Source organism: Neofelis nebulosa, chromosome 16 (assembly GCF_028018385.1).
Source record: "Neofelis nebulosa isolate mNeoNeb1 chromosome 16, mNeoNeb1.pri, whole genome shotgun sequence".
NCBI classification, from domain to species: Eukaryota; Metazoa; Chordata; class Mammalia; order Carnivora; family Felidae; genus Neofelis; species Neofelis nebulosa.
In genome coordinates, this window is record NC_080797.1 from 20932809 (window position 1) to 20959966 (window position 27158).

The 27158-nt window shown below is 46.2% G+C and overlaps 2 protein-coding genes across 12 annotated transcripts; one reads left to right on the forward strand and one right to left on the reverse strand.

The window, feature by feature from the left end:
* Window positions 1-827: 827 nt before the first annotated feature.
* On the reverse strand, window positions 828-12125 carry C16H17orf80 (chromosome 16 C17orf80 homolog). 8 transcript variants are annotated; one of them, XR_009255292.1, is made up of 7 exons: window positions 12105-12125; window positions 10640-10742; window positions 7466-8962; window positions 2850-2957; window positions 2181-2285; window positions 1643-1941; window positions 828-1000 (listed from the first exon to the last, which is right to left on the reverse strand). XR_009255292.1 is itself a non-coding variant. In XM_058705002.1 (6 exons), exons 3-6 carry the CDS (start codon window positions 8934-8936, stop codon window positions 975-977), a joined length of 1710 nt encoding a protein of 569 aa, XP_058560985.1. In that variant the 5' UTR covers window positions 8937-8962; window positions 10640-10742; window positions 11301-11466; the 3' UTR covers window positions 828-974. The 8 variants fall into 8 exon arrangements, 2 of the variants coding, with proteins under 2 accessions (XP_058560985.1, XP_058560986.1); XR_009255290.1 differs by lacking the exon at window positions 12105-12125 and adding an exon at window positions 11515-11624; XR_009255289.1 differs by lacking the exon at window positions 12105-12125 and adding an exon at window positions 11301-11469.
* Window positions 11721-26836, forward strand: VCF1 (VCP nuclear cofactor family member 1). Of its 4 annotated transcripts, none has more exons than XM_058705016.1 (4): window positions 11721-11941; window positions 16386-16485; window positions 24486-24548; window positions 26204-26836. In XM_058705016.1, exons 1-4 carry the CDS (start codon window positions 11721-11723, stop codon window positions 26432-26434), a joined length of 615 nt encoding a protein of 204 aa, XP_058560999.1. In that variant the 3' UTR covers window positions 26435-26836. The 4 variants fall into 4 exon arrangements, with proteins under 4 accessions (XP_058560999.1, XP_058561000.1, XP_058561001.1 ...); XM_058705018.1 differs by lacking the exon at window positions 11721-11941 and adding an exon at window positions 11988-12116; XM_058705019.1 differs by lacking the exon at window positions 11721-11941 and adding an exon at window positions 15624-16027.
* Window positions 26837-27158: the final 322 nt, after the last annotated feature.

Genomic DNA, 27158 nt, shown 5'->3' on the forward strand with positions numbered 1-27158 from the left:
ATATAAACACGTCTATGATATATAATCAACCCCCATGTTGGAAAAGGGATTGGAGAAACAGCTCTCTGTACAATCTGGATTACGTTTCCTCTAAGCCTTTTCTATCTGTCAGTAACCAAGTGAGGAAGCCACCAAAGCAGAAGTCACAAACTTAGAAAGACACTGAATATTTTGATGGGGGAAGAGACCCGGAAAACCCAACAACCCTGACCAAGTAAAAGGAACGTCCGAGTGTTTCACTGAAGTTCTCAGGAAGGGATGGGGTGGGATTCTGAAGTTTCCAGGAAGAGATGATAAACAGAAACCATTTGCTGTTATACTCAAGATGTATAAAAAGTGCTTCAACAATTCTGTTTAGTGTGCGATTTCATTTTCATCAGCTTAGATATATTTAAGGATTTTCCACAGACTCACCTGCAACTCTGTATCCCCCTTACTTTGCTTTTATGTTTCTCACACCCGCCAAGGTGTCAAGGACCCCAAAAGGCCCGATGGGAGGCAGATTTCCTGCCACTTCGGATACTAACCTGTATCAGGGCGTATGTAGCCTGGTATCTCGTACAGAACAACTGTAAAATGCCAAAGCTTAGAGAATACTTTTAGGGAGAAAGATCTAAAAGTGAGATACTATTGACTGCAAATTAAGAAATAACTCTTTAAAATTTTCAGTGATGACCTCTGTCATCTTCCTGCCTCCCTGACCACCATCAGCCTTAAGGGGCCAACAGACCAAAGGCTTTCAGGAATTCTGTCACTCTGGAGAGCCAGCCGAAGACATGGCCACACGGACGCAGGCTGTCCACGGTGAAGGGACGGGCTTCCTAATATCATGGTTTCAGAATCCAGTAACTTTATTCTTTTCACGCCCTCTCCCTGCCCCAAATACCAGTCTAAACCGCTCGGTCCGCACCGCAGTGGTCTTCGGTCTTCGCCGTGCTCCCCGAGTCTCAGAGCTTTCTTACGTGGTGTCCGGGTCACCACTTACGCCAGCGCTGCAGCTCTTTGGATAAACAGAGAGAGGCCGTAAGAAGCCAGGAGGCCACTCCCGAGGACAGTTTCTGTCTCTTGCCTGTGCAGATCACTCCACACATTTAGAAATAAAGTCTTAGGCGCCATCGGGAGCTTCTGCTCCGCTTTCTTCAGAGATCTGAAAAACCACCTCGGGTATCAACCAACTGAGCCCTTTCAGACAGGTAAGCCTTTCCGGGGAGGCCTTTTCCCTGGGAAAGCAGCTGAGGGCTGGGGGGGGTCTCCGCATGCGCAGGGCTGACCAGGAGGAACCTCCTCTTCCCTGTGAGTGTGTGACACCCCACCTACCAGCCCCCCACCAGCGGGCAGGCGTCCGGCTGCCGCTTGACCTGCTCTCCGGCCTCCTAGGCACCGACTGCGTGAAAACCTCCAATGAGAGTCAAGTGCTGGTATTTTAGAAGTCCTACCGACCATTTGTGAATGCTACTGGGGTTCACGGTCATCTTGTACTTTTACACCCCAAGTTTTCAGAAAGGGTCTGGGCTCTTTTTTAACTGTGGAAAACTGCCGGGCTCTTTGGATATCCTCCTATATAGAATGTCTTTAAAAAGTTTTTACTTATAAAAATGTATTTTTATACAGCAGTACTGTAAAAAAAATGAGAGAAGTTAACCTGAACTGAAAAGAGAGGTGGAGTTCAGACGCTGTCCTCCTGGTGAAGGCCTGAGGCAGGCTGAAATCAACTAGAAGGATGCTTGTGTTCTCAATGCGGAAAGTAACGTTAAGTAAGACTCCTGTGACCCGCACACACCAGACTGACCGCCGTATTGTTTCTCCTTCTCTCTTGGGGTATAAACTGTTAGGTTTCAATGCTGAAAGGCGGTTCTCAGGTGGGAACTAAGAAGGGCGCCGATCTGGCAGGCAAACAGCTTTAAGGACAAAGCACAAGACCAGCAGATCTCCAGGGAGAACCTAACACGGGAGCACAGGAGCAATCGTGTAAAGTCTAGTCCAATCTTATAAAGGTCAATATAACTAAAACCCATAATAAAAAAACCCCCAGAGCCTCAGGCAGTGGCTCAGTCACTGGGCCGTGTCAGATAACGCAAAACTGTAAAACAAAAAAAACAAAGTAATTCGGAGAATCCCCCGGAGGTCCCAGTAATGGGACGAGGCCTGTGATTTTAGGCTCAAAGTATCAAAAAGCTTACTCAGATGCCTGAAACTCCAGCTGCACCAGAGGACGAAGTACCCCGCGAAGAGCATGGTGACGCCCCCAACTCCACTCCTCACGGTGGTGCTGCACCTGACCCAGCCTGTGTGGAGAGAAACACGTCTGGTTGCCATGGTGAACTGGAACTAGGGGGCCGCGACCTGCCGGATATTCAAGTTATCCCAGTCGGCCTGGGCCATGGGATTGAAGTCACAGAATCCTCGCCAACACCACACGGGTATTTTTTTTTTTAAACAGACGAAAAGGCCCAAAGGTGGAAGACCTTAATTTTAACAAGTTGAGTTACTCTTGTTTTGGGAGTTTGGTCGGAATCTCGAGTGGGCAGGTTAACACGCCTGGTGAACTTGAGGTGTTGAGCCCTCCTGGCTTTGGGACGATCCAGGCGAGCGGGGGAGAAATGGCGGGGGGGTGGCCAGGGGAGACATCACAAACAGGAAAGCTGGCCCGTAATGGCAGCCGCTCTCCTACTGGCTTTGACGTCAGACTCCACGGTGAAAACAGACCGACCAAGGGAAGGGGGCCTACACGTTTGTCTCTTTTTCTCTTTTCCTTAGCCTTGCTGTAACCATCAGGGCTAAAGTAAGAGAAACTTCTCCAAATGCTTGGAACCAGCAACAAAACCCAACAGTCAATGACTCCAGCTCACCTTTCTGGACAGCTCCCAAGAGCCTCATCAGAGACAAGCTGGAGGGCGTAAGTCTGGTCGGGGGTCCCAAACTCCTGAGAGCAGTCGAGCTTCTTTCCAACAAAGGAACTACGGTTCCAAACAGAAGTCACTGTGACAGTTCATCTAGATTCGGTCTCTTTCCCGATCCTCAGCGCCCGGGGTTCCCAGGGCCAGGCTGAGGGGAGGGTCTCTAAACAGCCGGATTACTGTGTACGGGGCTGCAGCGAACTAAGTGCTGAAAGTCAAGGCGGTTTATTCCCCGAAAGAGGTTCTGCAAAAGGCTGAGGGAGCCCCTGGGGATCAGGATCTAGCTACATTTTTGGTCTGATGAATATACCCTGCAGCCCTTCCATGTGCATGTGCTTAATGAAATGAACTGTCTACGTTTTCTACCACTTGCAATGTTTTAGCAGAAGGCAGGACTTTCTACCATGATACTAACTACTGCTACTCCTCACTGTATCTACTAGGGTCAACACGTGTGCTCTATCGCCCCACTGCTAACAGCAAACAGTTCTGTTCAACCTGTGAATAACTCACGTAAAACCAGAAAGGAGGGTTTATGCTCTCCATTTACATCTCTCCTGCACCTGTTTTTGTTTAAAGATAGGCAGGGAATCTCTACTATTGCTGGTTCTCTGCTCTTGGGTTGGCTCAGTGGGAGAAAGGGTAAACAAGGGAATATTTACAACAAGTTTCGCAGATGTGGTAAAAGTTGCTGCGGAGGTAAACATACTAACCACATGATCATATTAAGTGAGACAAACCAGACTGGCTTTCAAGAAATTACCCAGAAAATTATTTCACAAGGTAAAGATTAGTCTCTTGAAAGAACAAAGCAGGACACAACCCATTCTTCTTGGAAAAAGTTTGAAAAGAGACGGGAAGAGGCAGTTCTGTGACAACTGCAATTGTAAAACCACTTCCCCTGCCGTGTCAGGAATGGGGCGGCCCCTCCACTCTGTCCCCTCTCCAGCCAGTAGCCCATTTCCTCCACTAAGGGTTCGGTCAAACTTGTGTGAATGACACCAGTTCGGGCCCTGGGCTGGGATACAAAAGCAGCCCGAGGTCCAGGAGAGGCCAGCTCAGAACCCACGGAGGTGGTGAAGAGTTTCTTTAGTGTCGTCCTTCCCGTCGTCCAGGGGCCCCGGGTTCTGATCTATACCCCTCTTGGCCTGGCTCCACTGCCATCTCTAGACACTGTCCTGGACCCACTGCCAGTGTAGACACCCTTATTATCCCAAACCCAGTGACAGCGGTTCCACTCTCTAACATAAATGCTGGAACCATCCCTGGTACCACTAACATTTCCTATCACCCCTCTGACCTGGCTGGAATTCCAGACCTGTGACCTGACTCCCCCCCCCGCCCCCTCCAGTCTCTGGCTGTTGTCCCATGTCCCCTCACATGGCCGCCTCTGGCTATTAGAAGATCTAATCCTGACGTGTCATATTCCTGCTCTGCTCTGATCCTAACTATTCTGAGCCCCTTCGTCACATGTGTCCCATCTCAAACAGGTCACTCGGACACCCTATTGGCGGAAACACTGTTTAAAGATGAGAGAAGAGGCTTACGAAGTTGTTTCTGGGTCTCCGAAAACCCATGACCCTATCAGGTTTCCCTATTTTACTTTCTGCTATCCCCACCGGCCAATTTCTAGGAACTGTTTTATTCAAACCTCCTCCTCCCTCCCCCACCATCTGTTTGCCAACACCCCCTACAGGGCCTGAGTGCCCCCCTCCCCGCTGCCAGTGGCCTTCCCAACACCTGCAGTACTTTTAACTTTGGAAACGTTTGGAAATCTGATTCTTAGATCTGACTTCAGAATCAGTCTTTAGGGATGAGGTCTAAGAATCTTTAATCCTATATGGGATCATCAGGTTGTCCTGATTTGGGCCTAGAGCTCTTCAACTCTCAGTCCCAGAAGCCAAGGCACAGACATCTGGCCAGGGCTCAGCCAAGCACCCCAGCGAAGTGCTCACACGGCTTTCCTTTGAACAAAGGAAACCAATTCCAGTTTCTTTGCTGAGGACTGTCAGCCACTTGTCCTTGCTCAGTCTCCCGAGATTTGAATCTTGAACTTCTAAAGTCTATTTTCTCTAATGCTGGGAAAACTACTTTTTTGGGGTAGTAAGTCCGTGAAAATCCTTCTCACTAAACCTCACAAGACGGCTCGGCATCTAATGCTGCCGAGCTCCATAAGTAAGCCTACTTCTCGTTCCTGACTTACAGAAACCCGACTCAGCCGTGTCCTCAGAGCCACCAGTCTGCCCAAGCTAGTGACGGTACTGTAGACCGGGACCAATACGAGGGAACAAAACAGCTCCTCACCACTCTTCTGGAGAAACTCTTGTTGACAAAAACCTTGTATTTTCTCCCCCATATTCAATCTCACAAGCAAGCCAGGTGGTCCGATTAGTCACTGTATGTAGCCCTTACCTTATTCTTATCACTATATTCTTGGGACCCACTAAAGTGAGCATGTCAACGGATAACTTACATCAAAACTGACACCGACCACTAACTGCCCCGAATAGTAAGCCCAGTGCACAGTATGAAGACCAGGGGTAGATAAGTCAGATGGATCCAGACTTGAATTCCGACCACCACTCACTGGATGAACATGGGCAAGTCACTTGAGATGTCTGGGGGTCATGGGGCGCCCGGGTGGCTCAGGCCATGATCTCATGGTCGTGAGCTGGAGCCCCGCATCAGCCATGCTCAGCGCGGAGCCTGCTTGAGTTTCTCTCTCTCCCTCTCCCTCTTTCTCAACGTAAATAGATAAATAAATAAAAGATGTCCGGGGCTCAGGTTCTTCGCCCATAAAAGACGGTGGATCGGGGACGTCACTGACAGTCACCTGAGTTGTCATGAGGGTTGAATGAGGTAGTCATGTACCTAGCAGAGGCTGATCCAGTCACCATCTGACCAATGTCAGTCTCCTCCCCTTTCCCTCTAAAATGAGAAGTGGGTGCACCAGAGACTCTCCTCAGCACTGTAAGAGACAGCACGGGAACTAGAGAAGTCCTACTTGCCAGAGAGATTTGCCATGGGCTGTGCACCTGCCTACATGATGCCAACCACAAGGAAGTAGAGACAGCTGACCGACCCCCGTGTTTCTGGTTCTGGTGCACTTTCTGCAACACGGTTTGGTGGAAAGGGTGAAACTTGGTCTGAAGAGACTGTGTTCTCCTGGCAGCTCTACCGTTTACAGCAACCTGACCTTGGACAAGTCACATGTTCTCTCTGTGTCTGTTTTATCACCTGCAAAGCAGAGATACAGATCACTGCCCACCTCTCAGAGTGGCGGGGCCATAGTAAGAAAATGGATGGAAGAGGCACTCTGAGATCAACAAACTCAGACGTTAATATCATTTCTGTATTAACATGGAAAAGGGGCTTGCGAGCACAGCTTTGGCCTCGAGACAAGACTACAACTTTGTAGGGAGCGCCTGATGTTAGGCGTGTTTGTACAGCGGGTGGAAGAAAATTGTAGCTTTAGCTAGCACTACGCTTCACTTGATACACTTCCGCTTTGAAACCTTTAGAAAGGAATAATGACCATACAAAAGAAAATGCTTTTTCACACCGGACAACCTGGGGTTTGGTGAATACGTAATAATTTACAAAATACACCAGAGAGGGAAAACACGTGTCTAGGAAGAGGTTACAGGATTTTCAGGTGCAAAGGTATTCTGACTTGCTACCCAACCTAAAAGCACCAATGAATACTACACACACACACACACACACACACACACACACACACACACCCCAGAGATGGATGCTACGTTAAACTAACTGTGCTGCCATGGGCGCCTGGGTGGCTCAATCAGTTGACCATCTGACTCTTGGTTTCGGCTCGGGTCATGATATGGTTTTTGAGTTCGAGCCTCACATCAGGCTTCGAATGGGTGGTGCGGAGCCTGCTTGGGATTCTCTCTCTCCGCCCCTCCCCCTCTCACTCTCTCTCTCTCAAAAACAAATCAACTTAAAAAAATTAAAATAAAAAAATGAACTATGCTTCTAGAAAACCTTGAAAGAAAAAAACCTAAAGCTCTCCGATGAGGAAAATGAAGAAACGTTACATATTGTAATTAGAGAGGCAGTTCGATAACTAAAAGTAAGGTTCTGCAGGAAGAACTGAGGATCCCTGAAATGCCAGAATTTCCTGGCTCTGTGGGGCCACTTAACCCATTCCGGGCACGGGCAAGGAGCCTCTGGACAGCTTCTGAGGAGACCCCCTCACAGTCCTCTCTCCTTCCCTAACCTCTCACCCAGTCTCTCGAGACAGTTTGAGTCCCTGTCCCATATCCACTGGCCATGCCCCCGCCCAGTGGGAAAACTCGAGTCATCAATGCCACCAGCCAGCCTGGCCTAGTCCAACCGTCAACTCTGGGTGCAGGGGAAGGGAGAGTGGTAAAGCACTCTGGAGCAAGAATGAGTGTTTTCAGAACCACGATTGAGTCTGGCATACTGGAACGCCTGGGTACAAGTCAGCTGAGAGAAAGCAGGAGTGTTCTGAACCTGATTAAGGCAAAAGGCACAGAGCTGTTCGGAGGGGCTGGAGGGTCCTTGAAAATGAGCACGCTTACCTTGTGAGAGTCTTTCCCCCTGGGGACTGATGAGCTGAGGCTTCTGGGCCACTGCATTCCAATACTGGGGCTTCCCTGGCAACACCCCCAGTCCAAGATAACCAGGATAGAGCTCTGGAAACCACTCCAGGCCCAGGGAGCTTGAGAGGCCCTTCCTGCCAGCAACGCCCACCTGACTGAAGGGGCTGTCAGAGGCGTGGAGCAGGACTGAATGTGAAGGCTGCTGGCACCCAGGTCGTGACGCCTGGGGCCCACAGCCCGGTCCGTGTGGCAGAGGAGCTCGCTCACTACGCTCTGTGAACACCTTCACATCAGGGACTCGGTGAGGACCGCAGGCTGCTGCTTTCTCTTCTTGAAAAAATCGGACAGCCAGAGAGGCCAGATTTTGATTATACGACTGTGATACAGAAAGTAGCTCACCGCAAGTCGTCTCCCTTGGAGTGAACGAATTTAAATCGGGACCTTCGTCTCGACATTTCTTCTCTGTGGCCGAATCACCACCACTGAAGTTCTTTGCCCGTTCCTGTGTGTCTGTCACAGATACAATTTTCTCTGCATTTCCTGTGCTCCCACGTGCCTCCACTCCAAGGTCAAGTCCTTCTCCTTGGTTCTCCCTGACGTGGATTTCACCTAATGGGCTAACTTTAAAATTTAAAAATTGTGATTCCATTCTCTTTTCTTGAATCTCAGGGTCTCTAACATCACTAGAGACTTCTGAGAGGTGGTCCCTGGCCTTCGACTCTGTCTCATTGCTTGACAAGGACGTTCTTACTCTTTCAATCCCATGATCGAGATTCATAGGAGAACTATGATAATCACCATTAGCTGTACCTACTAACTTTACTAGAAGCTTCTGTCTTGGGGGATCAATTTTGTCCAATCTTAAATCAGGAGAAGTGGTCTGTACATCACTGGGTAAGGCTGAAGGTTTTCTATCTTGATTTGATGAAGAAGGTTCTACTGGGCCAAGAGGTAAAGATGCTTTGGTTTCTGAAAGCTTACTTCTACTCTCCCCTGATGGAGGCAAATCTTTGGGAAGTTCTTTGTTAGGAGTGGTATTTTGTGATGCATAAAACTGAGCCTTGGTTTCTCCCTGGAAAGCAACCTTTGGTTCAGTATCTTTTAGCATTTTGAGGGAGCACCGAACTCGATTCTTGAGGTATTCATCTGCCTTTGTGTTACTTGCTCTTTCTAAACCAACGGCCGGTAGTGGAAAAGACTTCACTGTCCGTTCTGGTTTGTCCTTTACCAACTTGGTATTTCTTTTTTCACTCCTGGTCTCTAACTCTCTCTCTGTAGTGTTATTTAAATCTGTGATTGGTCTTTTCCTGCTTGTAGCATGTGGGCGTGTAGCTAGCTTGGACTGACAAGCTTTGTGATCAGCAGGTACAGTTGGCCTTATCATCTTACAGTGTGGCAAGTGGGATTTTAATCGTTTAAATGGCTTCTTACAGTAAGGACACACTTCCATCCTGGCAGAGTATCACTCTCTTATTCCTGAAAAAGATAAACGGGAGATTATGAGGGGCACACAGTTTGTAAAGTAAATACTAATATTTCATTTACATGTGTACCTTTCATTTGGAAGAACCCAGGTCAAAGGAAATTGTTAAAAAAAATATGTTTTCGGGGCGCCTGGGTGGCTCGGTCGGTTAAGCGGCCGACTTCGGCTCAGGTCATGATCTCGTGGTCCGTGAGTTCGAGCCCCACGTCGGGCTCTGTGCTGACAGCTCGGAGCCTGGAGCCTGTTTCAGATTCTGTGTCTCCCTCTCTCTGACCCTCCCCCGTTCATGCTCTGTCTCTCTCTGTCTCAAAAATAAATAAATGTTAAAAAAAAAAAAAAGTATGTTTTCATTTTCTTACAGAAATAGGAAACAGAAGACATAGTTGGTTTTAAGATAAATACTCCTGGCTCCATTTATGCTTGGCATTATACATTTCTTAAAGTCTTCTAGCAACCAATCATCAGTAAAAGACAATCAAAGAGGTCTTACATCCATAACTAGTAGCTGAGCAAAGCTAAAAGACTTAAACCTAATAAATAACGGTTACTGGAAGAAAAAGTTGTCCAAACTAGCAGTCAGATTAAAATGTTTGCTATTTAAAGCTACAGCAAGTCACTGGGTATTACACGAGTATAAAAAAATTGTTTGAAGCCCTTAAATATACCACTTAAGGAAAGAATGGTGAATTCAGGCCAAGATCTGAAGGCTGTTGACTAGAGTCATGTTTTCCAAGTGGTATATGGAAGATCCACAGAGGTGCAAGAAGAAAATATTAGAACTTCCAGGCTTTCAGCATGAGAAATGAAGCTGTACTAACACTTCCCATATTAGTAAAACACATGTACACCCATACACACATATATAAAAGTATGTGGGCGTGCCTGGTTTGCTCAGTCGGTTGAGCATCCTACTCTTGATTTCAGCTCAGGTCACGATCCCACGTTTGTGGGACTGAGCCCCATGCTGGGCTTCATGGTGAGCGTGGAGCCTGCTTAAGATTCTCCCTCTCACTCTCTCTGTCCCTCTCCTGCTCACACTCATGTGCACGCACTCTCTCTCAAAAAAAGTGTGTGCGATGCACTAATATATAGGTGGAGGGAACATGGTCCCCAGTTTTTCATTCACGGTTTGTAGCGTATGGACTGCCAGCAAATTCATTTAGTTTGAAACCTTTGTGATATTCATACCAGGTAAGAACATGAAAAAAAAGTAATACCATGTATCACTTGTACCTCTTTGAGCACCGTGCTGGGCATATGGTATTTGTTGAATGAATCTTTTCTCTAAACGTCAACATGCAAACGCTATCATAAATCACTGTGACTGAATACCTTCTAACTACTACTTAAGTCAAAGAGTGACACTGAAACCATTTACAAGATAAACAGACATAATCCTGGCCATTTAGGATCCTATGTAAACTCAGGCAAAACAAAACTGTTTCTGATTACAGTAATCATTCTGACTTTGGAGGTACCCCTCTGACAATATAATCAAACTTTTGAGCCGTTGACTTACAAAAATAGCCACAACTGGAGCCAGTCCACGGGCCTTAGGCTAGTAACTTCAGAAGAGGCTTGGGACCTCTTAGACGTGTCTGCCCCTACAGTACTCCGCCACACTCAGTCCTACTGGGAAGATCCTGCACCCTCTCGTGGTAACGTCTTACCGTGGGTGCCTAAATACTTTCTTACAGGCGGTTCCCCAAAAGGATGCTAATTTTGTGGTTGTTTCTTTTGGATCTCCATGCCTCACGATCGCAGCTCCTGGGTCTGGCGAAAGAAACTCGATTTTAATTATCAGCCAGCGCAAGACACAATCGGAAAAGTAACTCGACAGCACACTCAGTGAATGAATGTGGTGCGGCACTGAACCGAGTACAGCCAACTCGCAGCGCAGGTCTCTCTCCGTGTTCCGGAAACCAGACAGTTAAAGTCGCGCACGCCGGTCGGGCGCAGGGCCGGTCGGACTTGTGCCAACCGCCCCCCCCCCCCCAACCCCACTCCACCCCTGAGCCGCGGTACCTGGCCCGCCCTCCTCCCAGCTCCGGCACTCTTTCCGGAAGCCGAGCCGCCGCTTCCCGCGGAGTGGGCGGGGGCCGTGGGGAAGCTAGCGGCTTCGGGCCGGCCTCCACTGCAGCCTCAGCGGGAGCCGCAGGGACGCCGAGGAGGTTCATCCTGAGGCCCCGGGAAGCCCCCCCACGGCTGGCCCGCCACCCGATCGACTCCCCTCTCCCCTCGGGAAGCCCCCTCCCCTGACCCCCAGACACAGGGCGTGGGCACTAGGACAAAGCCCGACCCGCCGCAATTAGCCCAGAGCAGCGTCCTTACCTAACCAGGTGTGAAAGTCCCGGAAGCCCCCGCGACAAGCCCCCCAGCGCAGCCCTCCAGCAGCTTCCCAACTCCCTGTCGGGGACCCGCCGCAGGCCGTCTGCGCCACTGCCTGATGCTTCTCAGCTATGTTTCTACAAAACTGTTAGCTCATAGGTGCTTAACTTAAGTACCTGTATCGTATTATTATGAAATAATTTAAATTAATTTAAACCTGGCTTGACTTATATGCCGTCACTTTTCGGCTGCGAACAGGCGAAAGCTCGGGCCGCCTTCTCATGAGGTCCTCTCTCCCAGAAGCTCCTAGGCGCTCCTCCCCACTCGGAGCCCGCCTCTTCCCGTGGGCGGGGTTACCGGGCGGCGCGGCCGCCGTCGCGCCACTGCGCAGTCTCGAGAGGGCGGTACCACGGCGGCTGCGACATGGGGGGGCGCGGAGCAGACGCCGGAAGTAGCGGTGGTACGGGTCCCAACGAGGGGTACTCACCGCCGGCAGCGTCCACCCGCGCCGCGGCGAGAGCCAAGGCCCGAGGGGGTGGGCGTGGCGGCCGCCGGAACACAACACCCTCTGTTCCCTCAGCTCGCGGAGCGGCGCCGCGTCGCTCCCCTCCACCGGCTGCCATGAGCGAGCGCCTCCGCCCCAGGTGAGACCGCAGGGACCTCCTTCCTTCCCAGCCCCTCGCTGGGGGCTGGGGCCGAGGGAGCACGCGAAGCGGGGGTCCGAGCAAGCGTGGGCCCTGTGGGTCTCCATCTGGGCGCCCTACGGCCCCGGGGAGGGGAGAGAAGGATGCGCGAGTGGTCGGGTACCTGGTCTCTGAGGTGCTGGAGGAGTGACTCGCCAGGGTCCAAGTGTCCCCCCAACCCCGTCTTTTTCCCTCTTGTATTTCCCTACTTGGAATGCAGTCTGAACGGTCCCGGAAGAGAGACAGTGGCCCTGAAGCTTCCCTGTCCTAAATTTAGGAGGGTGGGGGGATGGGAGGAATGTCTGATCTTTGAGAGGGAGCCCCTAGGACGTCTTTGAGGGACCGAGGCTGGGAGCTGCCGTCTCCCCAAGGTCAGAAAGGATGGGGTTTAGCTCTGCAGTGGGGAAGGGTTGGGATAGATACTAGAATTTGTGCCCCGGACGGTTGTGAACATAGGAGGGCAGATGACCAAAGTGGCTTATAGCATAAACAGGCAGGATTCTAAACTGTTTGGACGCGGAGCCGTTTGACTCCGAAGGCGGGAGGTAGGATTATATGGCGATGCTCTACTTTCCACTGAACCTTGACTTCAGGACCTGGGTTTTGACCTAGGGGTGCTGTGCTTGCTTGACGTGTACAGAATAGAGTCCCGATCAAAATGCAATTTCTTTGTCTTTCTTTCCTCCTTCTTACGCCCTGTAAGACAGTTGGGGAGGAGAAAGTTGGGATTGGGAACCCCAGATGAAGCGGAGCAGTTTTACTTCAGATCAGAAAAATCCCTTTGTGGAAAACCTAGAGATCACCAAGTCCGACACTTTCATTTTTCTGATAGGGAAACCTTCAGGGAGCTCAGCAGGTTTACCCCAGTCTTTCCAGGTTCGCTGCTCTTTTCATTACTTCACAGTACTTTCAGTGAAGCTCGGCTGAGGCCAATAGGATTGCCTCGGTAGGTTATGCTGGATGTTTTCTCGTTCTGTGTTTTCATTGGCTCTGATCGTACTGGGCAGTCTTTCCACGAGGATCCTGCTCTGGGGGATGGTCAGTTCAGGGATTAAGATTCTGGAAAGCATCTTGAGGTTGTTTGGTCTAATAGTGAGAATCTAGGGTCGCCCATACTTCTGCACTGGATTGTTGATTTGGGTACACAGTGGGGCACAAAGCCTGCTTGTATAGAGAACAAGAATGGTCTAAATTTGAAACTAGGGGCCCGATGACCAACTTGCTGTTGGAATTAGAAACATAGGCTCCTGTGATGTCTCATATCTGGAAAAGCCTCAGTATTTCCTGCAGAAAGATTCCCTTTATCCATTGTCGTATGCAGATTTAAATGTGCTTATACTGGTAGCCGATTTCTTTTACCTAGTACACAAATAATCTCAGCCCGTTTATACTGCTGGCTTCGTTGCCATAAAAGAAACCATTTGATTTGGACAGGGGTTTCTTACCTCCTTGTCACCCCATGTTTCATGTACCAATTCCGCCAGCTCCCGCTATCATAATATCTCCCAAGTCCAGTTTCTGGATGAAGCGTTGGTCTGAGATGGTGGTTTTTCACACTGTTATAAAATACACTGGGATAGCCATTGAGGGTGGATGTAGGTCAAGAAAACCCCCACTTTAACCAAAACAGGTCCTTTGTCTCGTATATATTGAGGTATTTTTGCCAACAGAAAGAAAGGGTTCTGTTACTTAAAAAAAAAAAAAAAAAAAAGCTTGAAAAACACTAGTTTCCATACTCAAGATTCCTCCTCCTCCTCCTGCTGCTTCTTCTTTTTAAAGTTTGTTTGTTTATTTTGAGAGAGGGGGAAAGATAGAGAATCTCAAGCAGGCTCTGGACTAGCAGAGCAGAGCCTGAAGTGATGCAGGACTCAGACTCCCCAACTGTGAGATCATGACCTGAGCCGAAATCAAGCCTCAGGCACTTAACCGACTGAGCCACCCAGGCGCCCCTCTTGAGATTTCTTCTCTGCTCAGTCTCTAGGAGATGGCAGGAAGCTTGGAAAGAAATGAGATGATGGACAGTGGTACAGTCGGCCGTCCTTAGAAGTAACAGATGCTAAACAACAATCTGTAGCTAGATGCCTGGGGAGAATATAATCAATTATATGGTAGCTGCTAAAATTATAACCTGGTCTGTGGCATTAATGTAGAAAGCTATAATCTGACTATGTGGCTAGGGTTGAACATGAAGCTATAATCTTGGCAATTATTAACGATTTTGTTGAAAGAAGACTGTTCCGAGGACGGAATCTGCATGGAGCCTAGAAAAAGGAGAATGAAAAACAGCAGGGCTCATTCTTAATCGAGTATCATCCAGAGGAGAGGGCCCCCGGCACGAGATCGTTCCGTTCTGGTACCTTGAGAAAGCAGCTGATCATGAGGCAGGGATATTTTCATGCGACTTTCCCAGAGTTTAGTTGAAATCCGCAAAACCAGCCCATCCTCTTTGTTCCTACGCTCTTTTTGCTTTGCAACCTCCTTGACGTTCGTTTTCTTGTCCCTGGAAAGATATGGTCTGGATTATAAGTGAGGAAATGAGAAAGTTTGGGTCGGGCTCAGAAGTGCTTAGAGTGGCCCAGTCAGCTGCTGGCACATTAATAAGAGTTTGGGGACCAGCATACTGTCATTTGGTGAGTTTCCCAGCGGTGTCAACTGGCCTTCCATCAGACCTTGCCCTGTAACTGTAGCTCTTTTCCAGAACAAATTCTCTGGTCATAGCAGGACGAAGATAGTAATTTCTTGGTTCAAATCTATGGTAATAGCACATCCATTTAAATTAGTTTTAAGCCTGCTTTTCACCTCGTTTTTAACCTGCGAATACTTCAAAGTAACATGCAGATAAGATCTAATGTCCTGAGAGAAAGTTAGGGAGCAGGAATGATGATGGTCTTAGAAGCAGTTGAGTCTGGGAATGAGGTAAATGGTGCAGCCCTTTGCTGGTTGGTTAATGCTTTATCAGCACCACACACTCACAGTTTCATTCCACGCCTAGATCTGTATTTATTCATAAAGTTAGATGTATTCAGAGTACAGGAATTTTGCAGAATACGGGAACTTGAGCTCGGGGTGGTACCTTAAATTTTCTCCAATATCAAGACTTCAGCTCAAAACCTTAGGATTACGGACGGGCCTGCCATGGTTTGCCGCGCTGCCCGCGTAGAAAATGTATGGCCGTGCGAGATGCCACGTGCTCAAGTTCAGTACTTGCGCAAAAGCTGTTTTTCCTCCAGCTATGGGAATGTGAATCTTTAAGAATTTTCATGATAATACATTGTGCTGTTTCGTATCAATGGCCTCTTGCCAACACTGTCCATTGGCATTTTCTGCGGTGATGGGAATGTCCTCTGTCTGTGCTGTCCAGTACAGTGACCGCTAGCTACCTGTGGCCTTTGAACACTGAGAATATAGCTAGTGTGACTAAGGAACTGGATAGTAAATTAAATTTAATTTAACTGACTATATGTTATAATAACGTATAATCATAATATAACGATAGCTAGTGGCTCCTGTCCTGGACAGCACAATTCCAGGCAATTCGACTTAAAATAATACCTCCTTTAATTTATCTCTAACTTCTGTCTTCTAAACTGGGATTTAGAAGTCCTTCTAGAAGCACTTAATTCTTGCATAGAATACATACAAACTTTGTTGCACATCTGAGAACACTGGGGTAAAGGTGTGATTTTTTTCTTTAAACCTGAGAATTTTGAGCAGCCTGGGTTCCAGACTCAAAGTAACAATCTGGTGAAGTAACGTGTCATAATACTAGGGATGCTGTAGAGAGAATAATGGAGTTAATGTGTCCAAGAGCAGCCTTTCTAATGAATGCCGGGAAAAATGATCTAATACTTTAGAGGGCATTGAGCTTTTGTTTCATGTGATGATTGGGGGGAAGTCAGGGATGAGAGAAAACTGCACATCAAAGGCTACATGAACCTTTAATGATCCTCCTGCGTAGCACCCCAGTTTTATTAGGATTTTAGGGGTATGTGGGCAACGACAGCCGCTCCTGTCTTCCATGTTGTCCTATGGGAGGAGTAGGATTAGGTAACTTGAAACTGTGATTTCAGGAAACGTCGAAGGACCATAACCTTGATTAGGTGGAATTTGGAAGCTTAGTCATTAGCATCACCCTACTTTTATTTATTCCCAGTAGGCATTTAAAGTTGCCAAGCTTCTTTTTAGAAATCAGTTGTACTAATTTAAGCTCACCCCTGCTGCTGCTATTTTGTATTTTTACTCTTTGTGCCCAACGGTAGTGTACTTTCAACTTTTTACTTATTGGGGTAGCATGCGAATTCTGTTTTCTCAGGTGAGAGGGCAGATTTGTTGTGATTTACGATTTTAAGTGTCCAAAAGATCAACTGTCAGATTTTTTTTTTTTTTTCTCATAACTTGATTTCAGGAAAAGGAGAAGGAATGGCAATGAAGAAGACCACCATCTTCCCCCCCAGACCAAAAGGAGTAGTAGAAACCCTGTCTTTCATGAGTCCTGGGACACAGAGGTAGGAAGTGTGGTCAGAGTGTCTGCCGTTTCCATTGCTTGAACAAAGTCTAAATAACCCAGTTTCTTTGTGTGATTAAAATTATTCTTTGAATAAATAAAAGTGATTTTATTTGAGTGTAGTGGTTTCAACTTTTTTTTTTTTTTTTTTTTTTTTTTGAGTCACGGCCCCTTTGAGGAAACCGTGCACCCTTTCTCCATTGAAGAGTATGTATGCACGTACTAATATGTACACAGAGCACAAAATTTGTTACGAGTGTCATAGACCTTTGAAAATTCATCTTTGAGCTGTCTGGTTGATATTTGAGAAACCAACTATTTTCTAAGTTTCTAAGCCATTAATCATCCTTAAGGCAAGTATCTTGCTTTCATTCACATGAAATTCATGTTTAATTTTATTCATGAGAAACTATGTAAGCATTCAGAATATGCTGTGTGTGTATGCAAAATACTATTTTTAAGTGTTACTACTTTTCTTTAAAGTTTATTTTGAGAGAGAGAAAGAGAGCGGGGAGGGGCAGAGAGAGAGGGGGAGAGAATCCTAAGCAGACTCCGCACTGTCAGCACAGAGCCCGATGGCAGGGCTCACAGTCACAAACTGTGAGATCATGATCTGAGCCAAAATCAAGAGTCGGATGCTTAACCGACTATGGACACTGTGCCACCCAGGCGCCCCTGAGTGTTATTCCTTTTTTATCGTGTTCTAAAAGGACTCCTGTGGGAGGCAGGGTGGTGGGGAGAGAGAGGCGTGAGCGGGAAAGAGATCCCGAAGTTTTGGTTTCCCAACAAGAGAGCTCCATTCTGCATACCACAGGGAGCATTTTGGTGCAGTTGAAAGGCTGCTCTGCAGAGGGAAAGGAGGGCAGCTAGCATTTAAGTGACGCCTCTGTTAACTTACACACTGGAAAATTGTGACCCTTGAGTTGTCACCCTGACGAGAAGCTCCTCCCCAGCACAGATCCCTAAGCCTTAGCCTTATAACTTAAAGCAGAGCTCTGCGTATCACAGTTTTTGTACCACCGAAATAATTTGTACTTTAAACAGTCCTTGATAATAGGATTTGACCTACATCCGGTCCTTACCAGAAATCCAAAGGAGCTCTCCCAAGAGGGGAAAGCCAGTTAACTCTCACATAGGTCCTACACGACTAGGAGCAGTTAGTTCATGAACAAGTGTGGGTGGGATCTTTCTGTATGGGGATGTGAGTTTCTGTGACTTCTCTCCCCCTTTTAAAAATCCTCTGCTATGCTTTCTTTCCTTTTTCTTATGTTTTTAAAAATGATTCGCAGAAAAGTAATTGAGCTTTTGTGTAAGGCGATACCTGGAGGGGGCAAGTGAAGCAGCGCTTAGAGAGGCTCCCACGAGCATCCAGTGATGAAACTGTGACAGTTGACTTTCCATCATTCTTTTGGATTAGAAGTCTGTTAAAAGAGCACGCAGTGAGTGCTTTCACTGTATCTGTCCACTTCAGTGTTTCTTTCCTTGCGTCTGTGTGCACATCCTGCTGAGTGAGGTTTGTTAGCTCAAAGGTACAGTCGGTCTGACTGTATTGATCATTTGCCCTGTATTTACAGTCATGATGCCTGAGAATAGGAATATAAGTTGTCATTAAAAACAAAAGGAAACGCTTTGATCTCCTATTTTCACTAAGACTCTTAGTATTTTTGTATTGCTTTGTTTTAATTGCTGTTCGTAGAAAATGATCTTTCTTCCCTTTCGAAAACCTGGGCATTGGTATCACGGAGGCAAACAATGTATTGTTACTCAACCTCTTGGTTCATGTGTCTTGTTCTTACTTGTTCAAAGACATGGAGTGGATAAACTACTCTGTAATCATTGGTCTGAAAGATGGACCAGCTTGCCTTTGTTATAATTAACAGTCAGTACAGGTACTTTTTATTTTTCACGGTAATCTAAGCTCCCTGGTAGACCTCGCATGGAGGGTTCTGACCATTCCTTCCAGCCCTGCCGACCCAGCAGTTACCGGCTCTCTGCGTGGGTGGCCGCTTGTGCTCTGCTTCTCTGGTGGGGGGGGGGGGGGAGGGGGATTAACAAGTAATGAGGCTGAGTCAACCTAGGGAGGGCTAGAGAAGCAAAAAGCGGGGGGGGGGGGGGGGGAACCTTTAAAATGGAAAGTTAAGCCGTAAATAATTGATTGGATCATCACCACTGGAATAGATTGTTATGTTTATAGCACAAGAATATCAAGTTTAGGGGCACTTGGCTGCTTTTTGACAATCGTGTATAAAAAGGAAAATAAAAAAATGATTCATTAGTGGATTATTTTTGTTATTTCAAATAGTCACATATTAATGAAAATGTTATCTTTTAATTCTAAGGTTGGGCCAGTGAGGTAAGTTTTCTTAAGACTAACTCAGTGAAGAGAAACCGTTTCTTGTGTTTTTCCTGAAATACTTAAGTAATTTTAGAGTTCTTTTTCTTGTGACTTGAAGAGCTTTTATATGGAAGGAGTTTACTTTTTTTTTTAATGTTTGTTTATTTTGTGAAAGAGCACGAGAGCATGAGTGGGGGAGGGGGAGAGAGAGAGAGAGAGAGAGAGAGAGCGTGCGTGCATGAGAGAAAGAACCCAAAGCAGGCTCTACGCTGTCAGCTCAGAGCCCGATGCGAGGCCTGAACTCACGAACCATGAGATCATGACCTGAGCCAAACTCAAGAGTAGGATGCTCATTTAAAAAAAAAAAAAAAAAAGAAGGAAGGGAGGAAGGGTGAGGGGAAAAGAAAAGAAAAAAACGGGCGCCTGGGTGGCTCAGTTGGTTAAGCATCTGACTTGGGCTCAGGTCATGATTTTGCGGTTTGTGGGTTCGAGCCCCATGTCGGGCTCTGTTGTCAGCACGGAGCCTGGAGCCTGCTTTGGATCCTTTGTCCCCCTCTCTCTGCCCACCCCCACCCCCCTTGCGCGTGTACGCTCGCTCTCTCTCTCTCTCTCTCTCTCACTCAAAAAAATGAACATTAAAAATATTTTTAAAAAGTCGGATGCTTAGCCAGCTGAGCCACCCAGGCACCTCGGAGTTTGCTTTAATTCTAAGAGAGAATTAAAGTTTTTTATAATTAATTTTCAGAAGTTCTGTTTTTCTCCTAATGTAATCATATTGCCCAGTACCGGGAAATAAGATGTGAGGTGTTTGAATTATGTATGCCAGAAGTAAATCACAGCTACTTCTGTAAAGTAAAGATAGTATACACCTCTCTTCCTAGATACTGTGAAGGTGAAGAATGTGGACTGACTTGCCTGATTAGTTCTGTAAAGAGAAACTTTTAGTCTACTTGTCCATTTTCTTCCTGTCATTTTTGTAGGTGCTATCTCTGCTTCACAGATGGGAAAATTGGGGCACAGAAAAAAGAAAGTGGTTTGCCCGGAGATACACAGCTAGTAAGAGGCAGGGTCGATGATTCCAGAGCTTGGCTGGTGAGCTCCTTGCTCCTAAGCATGGTACGTGCCGTGTCACAGAATACCGGACGGAAGTTCTGAGAGATTTTGCTAAATATATCCAGAGGCAGCTTAGGTCCTAGACTTCTCTCAAATCATAGGAACAAGAAGAATATTTTTCCTCCTCCTGTCTTTTAGCTGGAAAATACTTTTCCAGGTTAATGCTGTGCTACAGTATTAGCGTGAAAGCAATTTTAGATCTCTAGTTAGAAAAAGCGAAGAACGGGAATCTACTCCCAAAACCAAGAGCACACTGTATGTTACCAACTTGATGATAAATTATATTTAAAAAGCTAGATCAGATGGACCTACATCATCAACCTGATAATAAATAGCTCTTTCAAAACCTAAAAAAATAAAAAAAAATACTAAAGAAAAAGTGAAGAAATTGGGGTCTAATAGTCTTTTCAAAATTCTAATTGGTGTTTGAAACAAAAACCTTAAATTTTAACTGCAGCGACTTAGATTTAATGACTTGTGGGCCTGAGGATACTATTAAAAAAAATTTTTTTTTAATCTTTATATTATTTTTGAGAGAGAGATAGAACGTGAATGGGGGAGGGACAGAGAGAGAGGGAGACACAGAATCTGAAGCAGGCTCCAGGCTCTGAGCTGTCAGCACAGAGCCTGACACGGGGCTTAAACCCGCAAACTGTGAGATCATGACCTGAGCTGAAGTCAGAAGCTTAACCAACTGAGCCACCCAGGCGCCCCTTGAGGATACTATTTTAAAATTGATATATAGTTTACTGATATGGGAACAAATTTTTTTGTAACACCATGCTAGATGAATTGTTTTAGTTAATGTAGAAGTCAGGTTCATTTTTCTGTTCATTGAGTGAAAAGTGAAATCATTTGTCAATTTGTGTCTTCCTATTGGGTCCCGTGGAAAGGCAGTGACATTCCCTGATCTTGGACAATTATTTGGATGGGTAAAAACTAGCTACATTTAAATTTGTTCTCTTAGGGGCTGGCCTTTTTGGTTTGGATTTTATCTTAATTTGTAGTAATGCTTTTTGGTTTCAGTTTCAATATCTTTATTTACAAATTACCTCAGACGTTTCCACATAAATCTGGCTTCAGTTACATAGGATATAAAAGGTGCTGCTACCTGAGTAAAGAGAAGCAGTACATCTTTTAAATGCAAAGACTTAGGTTTGTGGGTTTAAAAAAAAATTTTTCTTTCAATGTTTATCTGAGAGATGGAGAGAGGCAGAGCATGAGCAGGGGAGGGGCAGAGAGAGAGGGAGACACAGAATCCGAAGCAGGCTCCGGGCTCTGAGCCGTCAGCACAGAACCCGCCGCGGGGCTCGAATTCACGAACAGTGGGTGAGATCATGACCTGAGCCGAAGTCAGACACCCAACCGAGCCACCCAGGTGCCTCAGTTTGTGGGTTTTTTAAAAAATATCTTTAACTTACCGAGATCATTTTAATTTTTAGATCACTATAAAGTGTAACAAGCAGAGAGAGAAAATGTGGAAGAAAAACGAAGTGGCTTACTTTGAGCAGCCTCTGTCCTTTTGCGGGGGGGGGGGGGGGGGTGTCTCTATTAGAAAGGCAAAGTTTTCATGTCATAACTCTAAAATCCCAGGGATGCTCTTGGAGTGCAGAGATGTGACAAAAAGTAACCAGGGGAACCCATGTGTCATTACAATTAGGATTCTCTCAATCCATTTATCTGAACTGATAAGAATTAGTTGAATATTAGGTTATCTTTTTTAGTAGTGTGAAGTTAGAGGACAGTGGGATTCTTTAGTGTAATTTTTTAAAAAGTATCTGAAGTTTCTTAGTTTTGCCCGTTCTCATCTTCAGTCTGTTGTAGGGTAGCAGGTGCACCCTTAGAGATGGAAGGGTTTGGGTGAAACTTAGGTGTGTTTGGTGTTTAAAATCCTGTAGCAAATGAACTCTGAAATTAACTTCTAAGACAGTCCATTTAAAATGGAGTAACAAGCCTTTCAAAAGTTAGTCTGATTTTTAGCATACATTTTAAGACACTTTGCCCCTGGTTTAAGTCCTTGGAGTGTTTGTAATACATCATGTCAGCTCACAGCACAAAAAGCTGCAGCAAGTGGTTTCTTACTGACATTGAAGGCCAAGTTTGTTAAGTAATGAGACTACATACACACGTTTTTCTATAGGTCAGGATTATTTTTTGGCCTGTTGAAATTTAAACAAATGAAGTGATAGATTAATAGAACATTTTAGTCAGGAAGGAACTTAAAACATCTGGTGTGGTCCAACTTCATTTTATAAAGGAAACTGAGACACAGAAAGGACATGCTACCTGCTGAGCGGCACAGAAGAGTGACCACCTGCATTTTCTTTCCTTGCATAGTTAGAAAGTGGTTTTAATTAGCCCGCTGAATTCATTTGGAATCTTATGGTCTCGCTGATAGTAGCAGACTTGGAGCTCTCTTAAAACATTGGGCACTTGGGAAACAGGAGTTTCCATTAGATGCTCTGATAGACTTGGCTAGGGTGCCTCCCTCCAGATTCTGCAGTGGAGTTAGAATGCACTCCATCATGACCCAGGAAGGGAGTGTGTGTGCAGTGAGCAGGAGTCCTTTGGTCTTTTGAGGCTCACATAAATTTAAAGGCAGCAGTGAATGGGGAGATGGAGGTGATGGGAAGCTGGGGGCTGAAAGAAAAAAAAAATATGTAGTTAGTCTGCTTTTCTAATTTAGAAGAGAAAGCAGGGTTCGCCTTGGTGGCTTAGTCGGTTAAGCGTCCAGCTTCGGCTTAGGTCATGATCTCCTAGTTTGTGGGTTCAAGCCCGGCAAGGGGCTCTGCACTAACAACGTGGAACCTGCTTGGGATTCTCCCCATCTCTACCCCTGCCCCACTCAAGCTTGCGTTGTCTTTCTCTCGAAAGAAAGAAAGAGAAAGCATGCAGCTCTAAATAATAGATAGGCACAAATATTCCGGTTCTCTCTTTATGAAGCAGAGAGGCTCAGTAATTAATATTCCTGCTGGAGGGCTTTCTAAAGATTATTAGCAGGAACAGTCTTCAGAGTTGTTTTGTTTCTACCATACGTATACATGGGTGAGCTCTGAAACTGACTTCACCTGCTGGGAAGATGGAACCTAGGGGTAGGACGAGCTGAGGGGCCAAGAGTTCTTGACTCTCCGCTTTATCATTTGCGCCCTGGGGACTGAGAAAATGAGCTTAACATTCCTGTCCTGTGTCAGGATTTATACTCTTCCTTTTTGCAGAGGGAAGTGTCCCTCTGCCTTTCTGTGTCTGCTCTACTTCCTGAAAGCCCCCACCCCCCACCCTCCCGCCCACTATGCCTCCCTTCTCTGCGTCTCTCTAGTGTCGTCTCACCCCCCGTCCTCTCATGAGCCCACGAAGGTGCCTTTCCTTGCAGATCTCCTCGCTGCCCGGCCCATACCCGTACCGCTTCCTTCCCTTTCCTAGCGGCTGTCTGGTACCTTCAGCCCAGCTGGCGCTGTCCCACCTGTCTTCCGTCCTCTTCTGATACAGAAGCTCTGTATCCCGGCTTCTTCCCCGACCCCCTGAAAGTTCTCTCAAGGCTTGCCCGTGCTCTTCCCATTCCACAGACACACACTGAGCACGGTATTTGCCAGCTTGGATGTCTCCTTCATTTCCTCCTTCCATCTCCCTTTGGGCTGTGACACACATTACCTTTCGTTTACATTGCCGCAGTTCTCCTGGGACCTGCTTTCCTGCTTGATGCAGAGTCCTCACTCCTGAGGGTAGATCTGGGCAGAACTGGGTGCAGACCTCGGGGCACTGGATCCGCCAGCCATAACCTCTCATGGATGTCTTGTCTGACCGACTGCGCCCGCAGTGGCCCAGCCCCACCACACTATTAGCTTTGCTCCCCGAACACTCCTTCCTTCTCATTTTGCTCTTACTGTGCTCCCAGTTCGTCACAGCTTGCTTACTAAAACTCTTCCTCCACCTTCCCGGCCCACTTCAGACACCGTTCATTTCAACGAGCCTCTCCTAATTCTTCACCTGCTGCAGGGTTCCCGTTGCCACAGGAGCATGACAGTAGGATCACTATCAGCGGCTGTAGGTGGTTTTCACTTTTTAGTATTACAAACAAGGCCAGGCCAGACATTTGTGTACCTGCCTTTATAAAGTTGGTATAAACCAGGGGCACCTGGTGGCTCAGTCGGTTAATCGTCCAACCTTGGCTCGGGTCATGATCTCACAGTTCGTGGGTTCAAGCCCTGCGTCGGGCTCTGTGCTGACAGCTCAGAGCCTGGAGCCTGCTTCGGATTCTCTGTCTCCCTCTCTCTGTCTGCCCCTCCCTTGCTCATGCTCTGTCTCTCTCTCAAAAATAAACATAAAAAAATAAAGTTGGTATAAACCATGTATTTACGCAAGAGTTTTAAAAGGGATGAGAAATCACAGGTATGTTCATCTCCCTCACCCTTTTTCAGTATCTGATGTGACCCATTTTAAAGAGCTTTTACTTTTTTGCAGAATAGTGTCACCTTTGCTATTATAGTGTGAAATAAAATTTGAGATGGAAACTTGACTTACTACAAACTGATTCTAGTTCTTGCCTTAATTTTCAGACAGTACCTGTAACGAAAAACAGTAAAGAAAACAGACTAAGAGGAAACAAAGTGTTCTGCGCGGTGGGTTTCTTATCTAGTGTAGTAACTGACTTGTTAAATAGCCATGACCTTACCAGGTGCAGGAGAGCCGCACGTGTGGGCTGCTCCACTCTAGATTAGGAGGGGCCTTAATGTAAGAAAACAATTTTTGGTTTCGAATCGTATTTGACTTCTTAAGTCTCTTAAGTAAATTTAACCAGTGCTGTAGCTAACCGTACCATCTGACTCCATTCAGTCCATTTTATAATGCTTTCATGTTTGTGTTTTTTTGTAGACAGATAGCTCTTCTTCTACTATCTGTCGGCAGTGGGCTATTAACAGTGACCTGTTAAATAGCTCAAGATGACTTCTGGACCATGATGATTCTTGCTTTAAGTGCTATTAATAATGGATATCTTTCATGGACGTTGCATTCTTTGCTGTTCTCAGATATGTTTATGTACATACTGTTAGGTGTAACTTTTGATCAAAAATGGATAAACTAGTCTAATTTTGAAAATCACTTTTCAAGTTCTGTCTGGAAACATTATTGAAACATTTATTTTTATAATGAAAATACACAATAACCACATTGCAAGAATGTGATAGTAAAGGGTAGGAAAAAAATAAGCAACTTCAATCCCTCCATCCTAATATAACTACCGTGGCCAGTTTGTCTCTAGTCTTTTTTTCTGAGGTGCAGATTTTACATAGCTGTATGCAGACTTTTCAAAACCAAGGACTTTGTGTAAGGGAGCAGGAGTTAGATGTATCAAACGACTAAGTTAAGAAAAAGCATACACTAGATCATTTTTAGAACTCTGTCTTTCTCCTGCATTGATTCTTTTCAGTACAGTATCGTATTGAGTTGTGAATGGAAGAAGGGTACTGCTAGTCATTTATTTGAAATGCAGTATTTAAATTGTCAAATATCAGAATTCTGAAATGGATTCTTACCATTGGCTTCCCTTTTGAGAATCCTAGCTCTTAGGGATCTCTGACTAGCTTCTTCAAGACAAGTAAGACATCAGGTCATGTTCGCTACCTTAAAAAAAAAAAGTAGGCACGCTTGTGCATGCTTGTGCACGTTTGCCCACACGCATCTGGAGCTGCAGAAATGCTACTGTAACTTAGAAGAAGTATGTTGTAGTCTTTCAGGATGTGTGTTCTGCCTCCAGGGGATACCATTTTGTGTCCATGAGATGATAACCACGAAATTGTCCCAGATTTTTTGAGACTCGTGCCCAGAAGCCATTTTATTTGTTAATGACATCTGTCCCCTGTACCAGTGATTGATACTTTGCCTTGGAAGCTGAACACTTCCTCGTCTGATGATTGGACATTATCGGAATGAACGATAAAATTCGCAGGTAGAGAAGATGTGTAAAGGCACTCGGGTGTAGTGGAGAGGGTTTGCGGTCAGAGGCCTGCACTTGAATCCTGGACCCTGCCGCTTCTGGGAATGTGATGGGGATCTTGGCCCCACTCAGCCTCCCGTGGTGGTCGTGAGGATAGAACGAGGTCTCCTAGGTGACTGTGCTTTGTGAAGCTCTAAAGCCCGCGGTCTGTTTTGATGCTGGCGCTCCTCAAAGCAGATGGCAAGAATACTCTCAAATAGGGTGTTGGGAATGAAACCACGGTGAAGTTCCGAAGAAACAAAACAGCCTAACGGAGCTCCCGTTTCTTTTTCCTCCCAGTCTTCGAGCAGCGATAGCGGCGGCAGCAGCAGCAGCAGCATCAACAGCCCGGACAGGGCAAGCGGGCCGGAGAGCAGCTTGAACCACGTGGGCGCCGGGTCCGGCCCTAACACCCCTCAGCCTGTTCCTGAGCAGTCTGCACTGTGCCAAGGCCCTTACTTCCGCATCAACCAGACCCTGAAGGAGGCCCACTTCCACAGCCTACAGCACCGGGGACGGCCTCCGACATGATGTGCCGGCGGTTTCTTGCCTTCTGTGAAGGGACAGCGCTGTGCAGATTTGATATTTCAACTTACGATGTTTTAAAAAATTGCACAAAAATATGCCTGTTGGCTTTTCAGTCTATATTTGAAAGAGCAGGTTAACAGGCAGTCGTTTACTTGTGGTTTTGCTGCACTATTGCAATTTCAAAGGGGCTTCGAAGCAATTTTTTATAGGATTCTTTTGAGGGTGGGTATCACATCCATGTCGAGGTAACGGTATGAGGAAATCTCATCTGCGTGTTGAATCCATAGTTTGTCCAGTTCAGATTGGTTTCCAAATCTGTCAATTAGAAATTCTACTTCATGTAAAAAGGCCTTTTAACAATGCGGGATCTTCAATTTTTTAAATTCAATAAATCAGCAAAGAGTATCTAGTTTCCGTGAAAAAAACCTAAGTTTTTTTTTCCAAAATCTAGAAAGCTTGATTCAGTCTTGCACTGAAATTAACTGCCATACTACCTCTTAGTATGTAGACATCCTGTTGAAAGTACGCTGTCCTTTCTAACAGGAGAACAATCAGATCCAAGTTAGACCGAGGAAGGGAAGCACCCTTGCTGATAACCATCTTCTCTCTTTGTTATATATTTGTATTTCCAGAGAGAATCTCTTTCAGACTTGTATACCCAGATAACTTCTGCTACCGTTACTCCTCCAAAGCCTACATCTCAGACTTAGTAGAAAACACTGCACAG

What these genes read in the sequence shown, in the direction of transcription:
- VCF1 (XM_058705016.1), top strand. Translation starts at nt 11,721, where the DNA reads ATGGGGGGGCGCGGAGCAGACGCCGGAAGTAGCGGTGGTACGGGTCCC. An exon ending in AGCGAGCGCCTCCGCCCCAG is followed by an intron (nt 11,942 to 16,385) that starts GTGAGACCGCAG and finishes ACTTGATTTCAG; the next exon opens with GAAAAGGAGAAGGAATGGCA. An exon ending in GAAACAAAGTGTTCTGCGCG is followed by an intron (nt 24,549 to 26,203) that starts GTGGGTTTCTTA and finishes TTTTCCTCCCAG; the next exon opens with TCTTCGAGCAGCGATAGCGG.
- C16H17orf80 (XM_058705002.1), bottom strand. Translation starts at nt 8,936, where the DNA reads ATGGAAGTGTGTCCTTACTGTAAGAAGCCATTTAAACGATTAAAATCC. An exon ending in CTTGGGAGCTGTCCAGAAAG is followed by an intron (nt 2,286 to 2,849) that starts GTGAGCTGGAGT and finishes CTCTCCACACAG; the next exon opens with GCTGGGTCAGGTGCAGCACC. An exon ending in CTGGAGTTTCAGGCATCTGA is followed by an intron (nt 1,001 to 2,180) that starts GTAAGCTTTTTG and finishes GTTTATCCAAAG; the next exon opens with AGCTGCAGCGCTGGCGTAAG.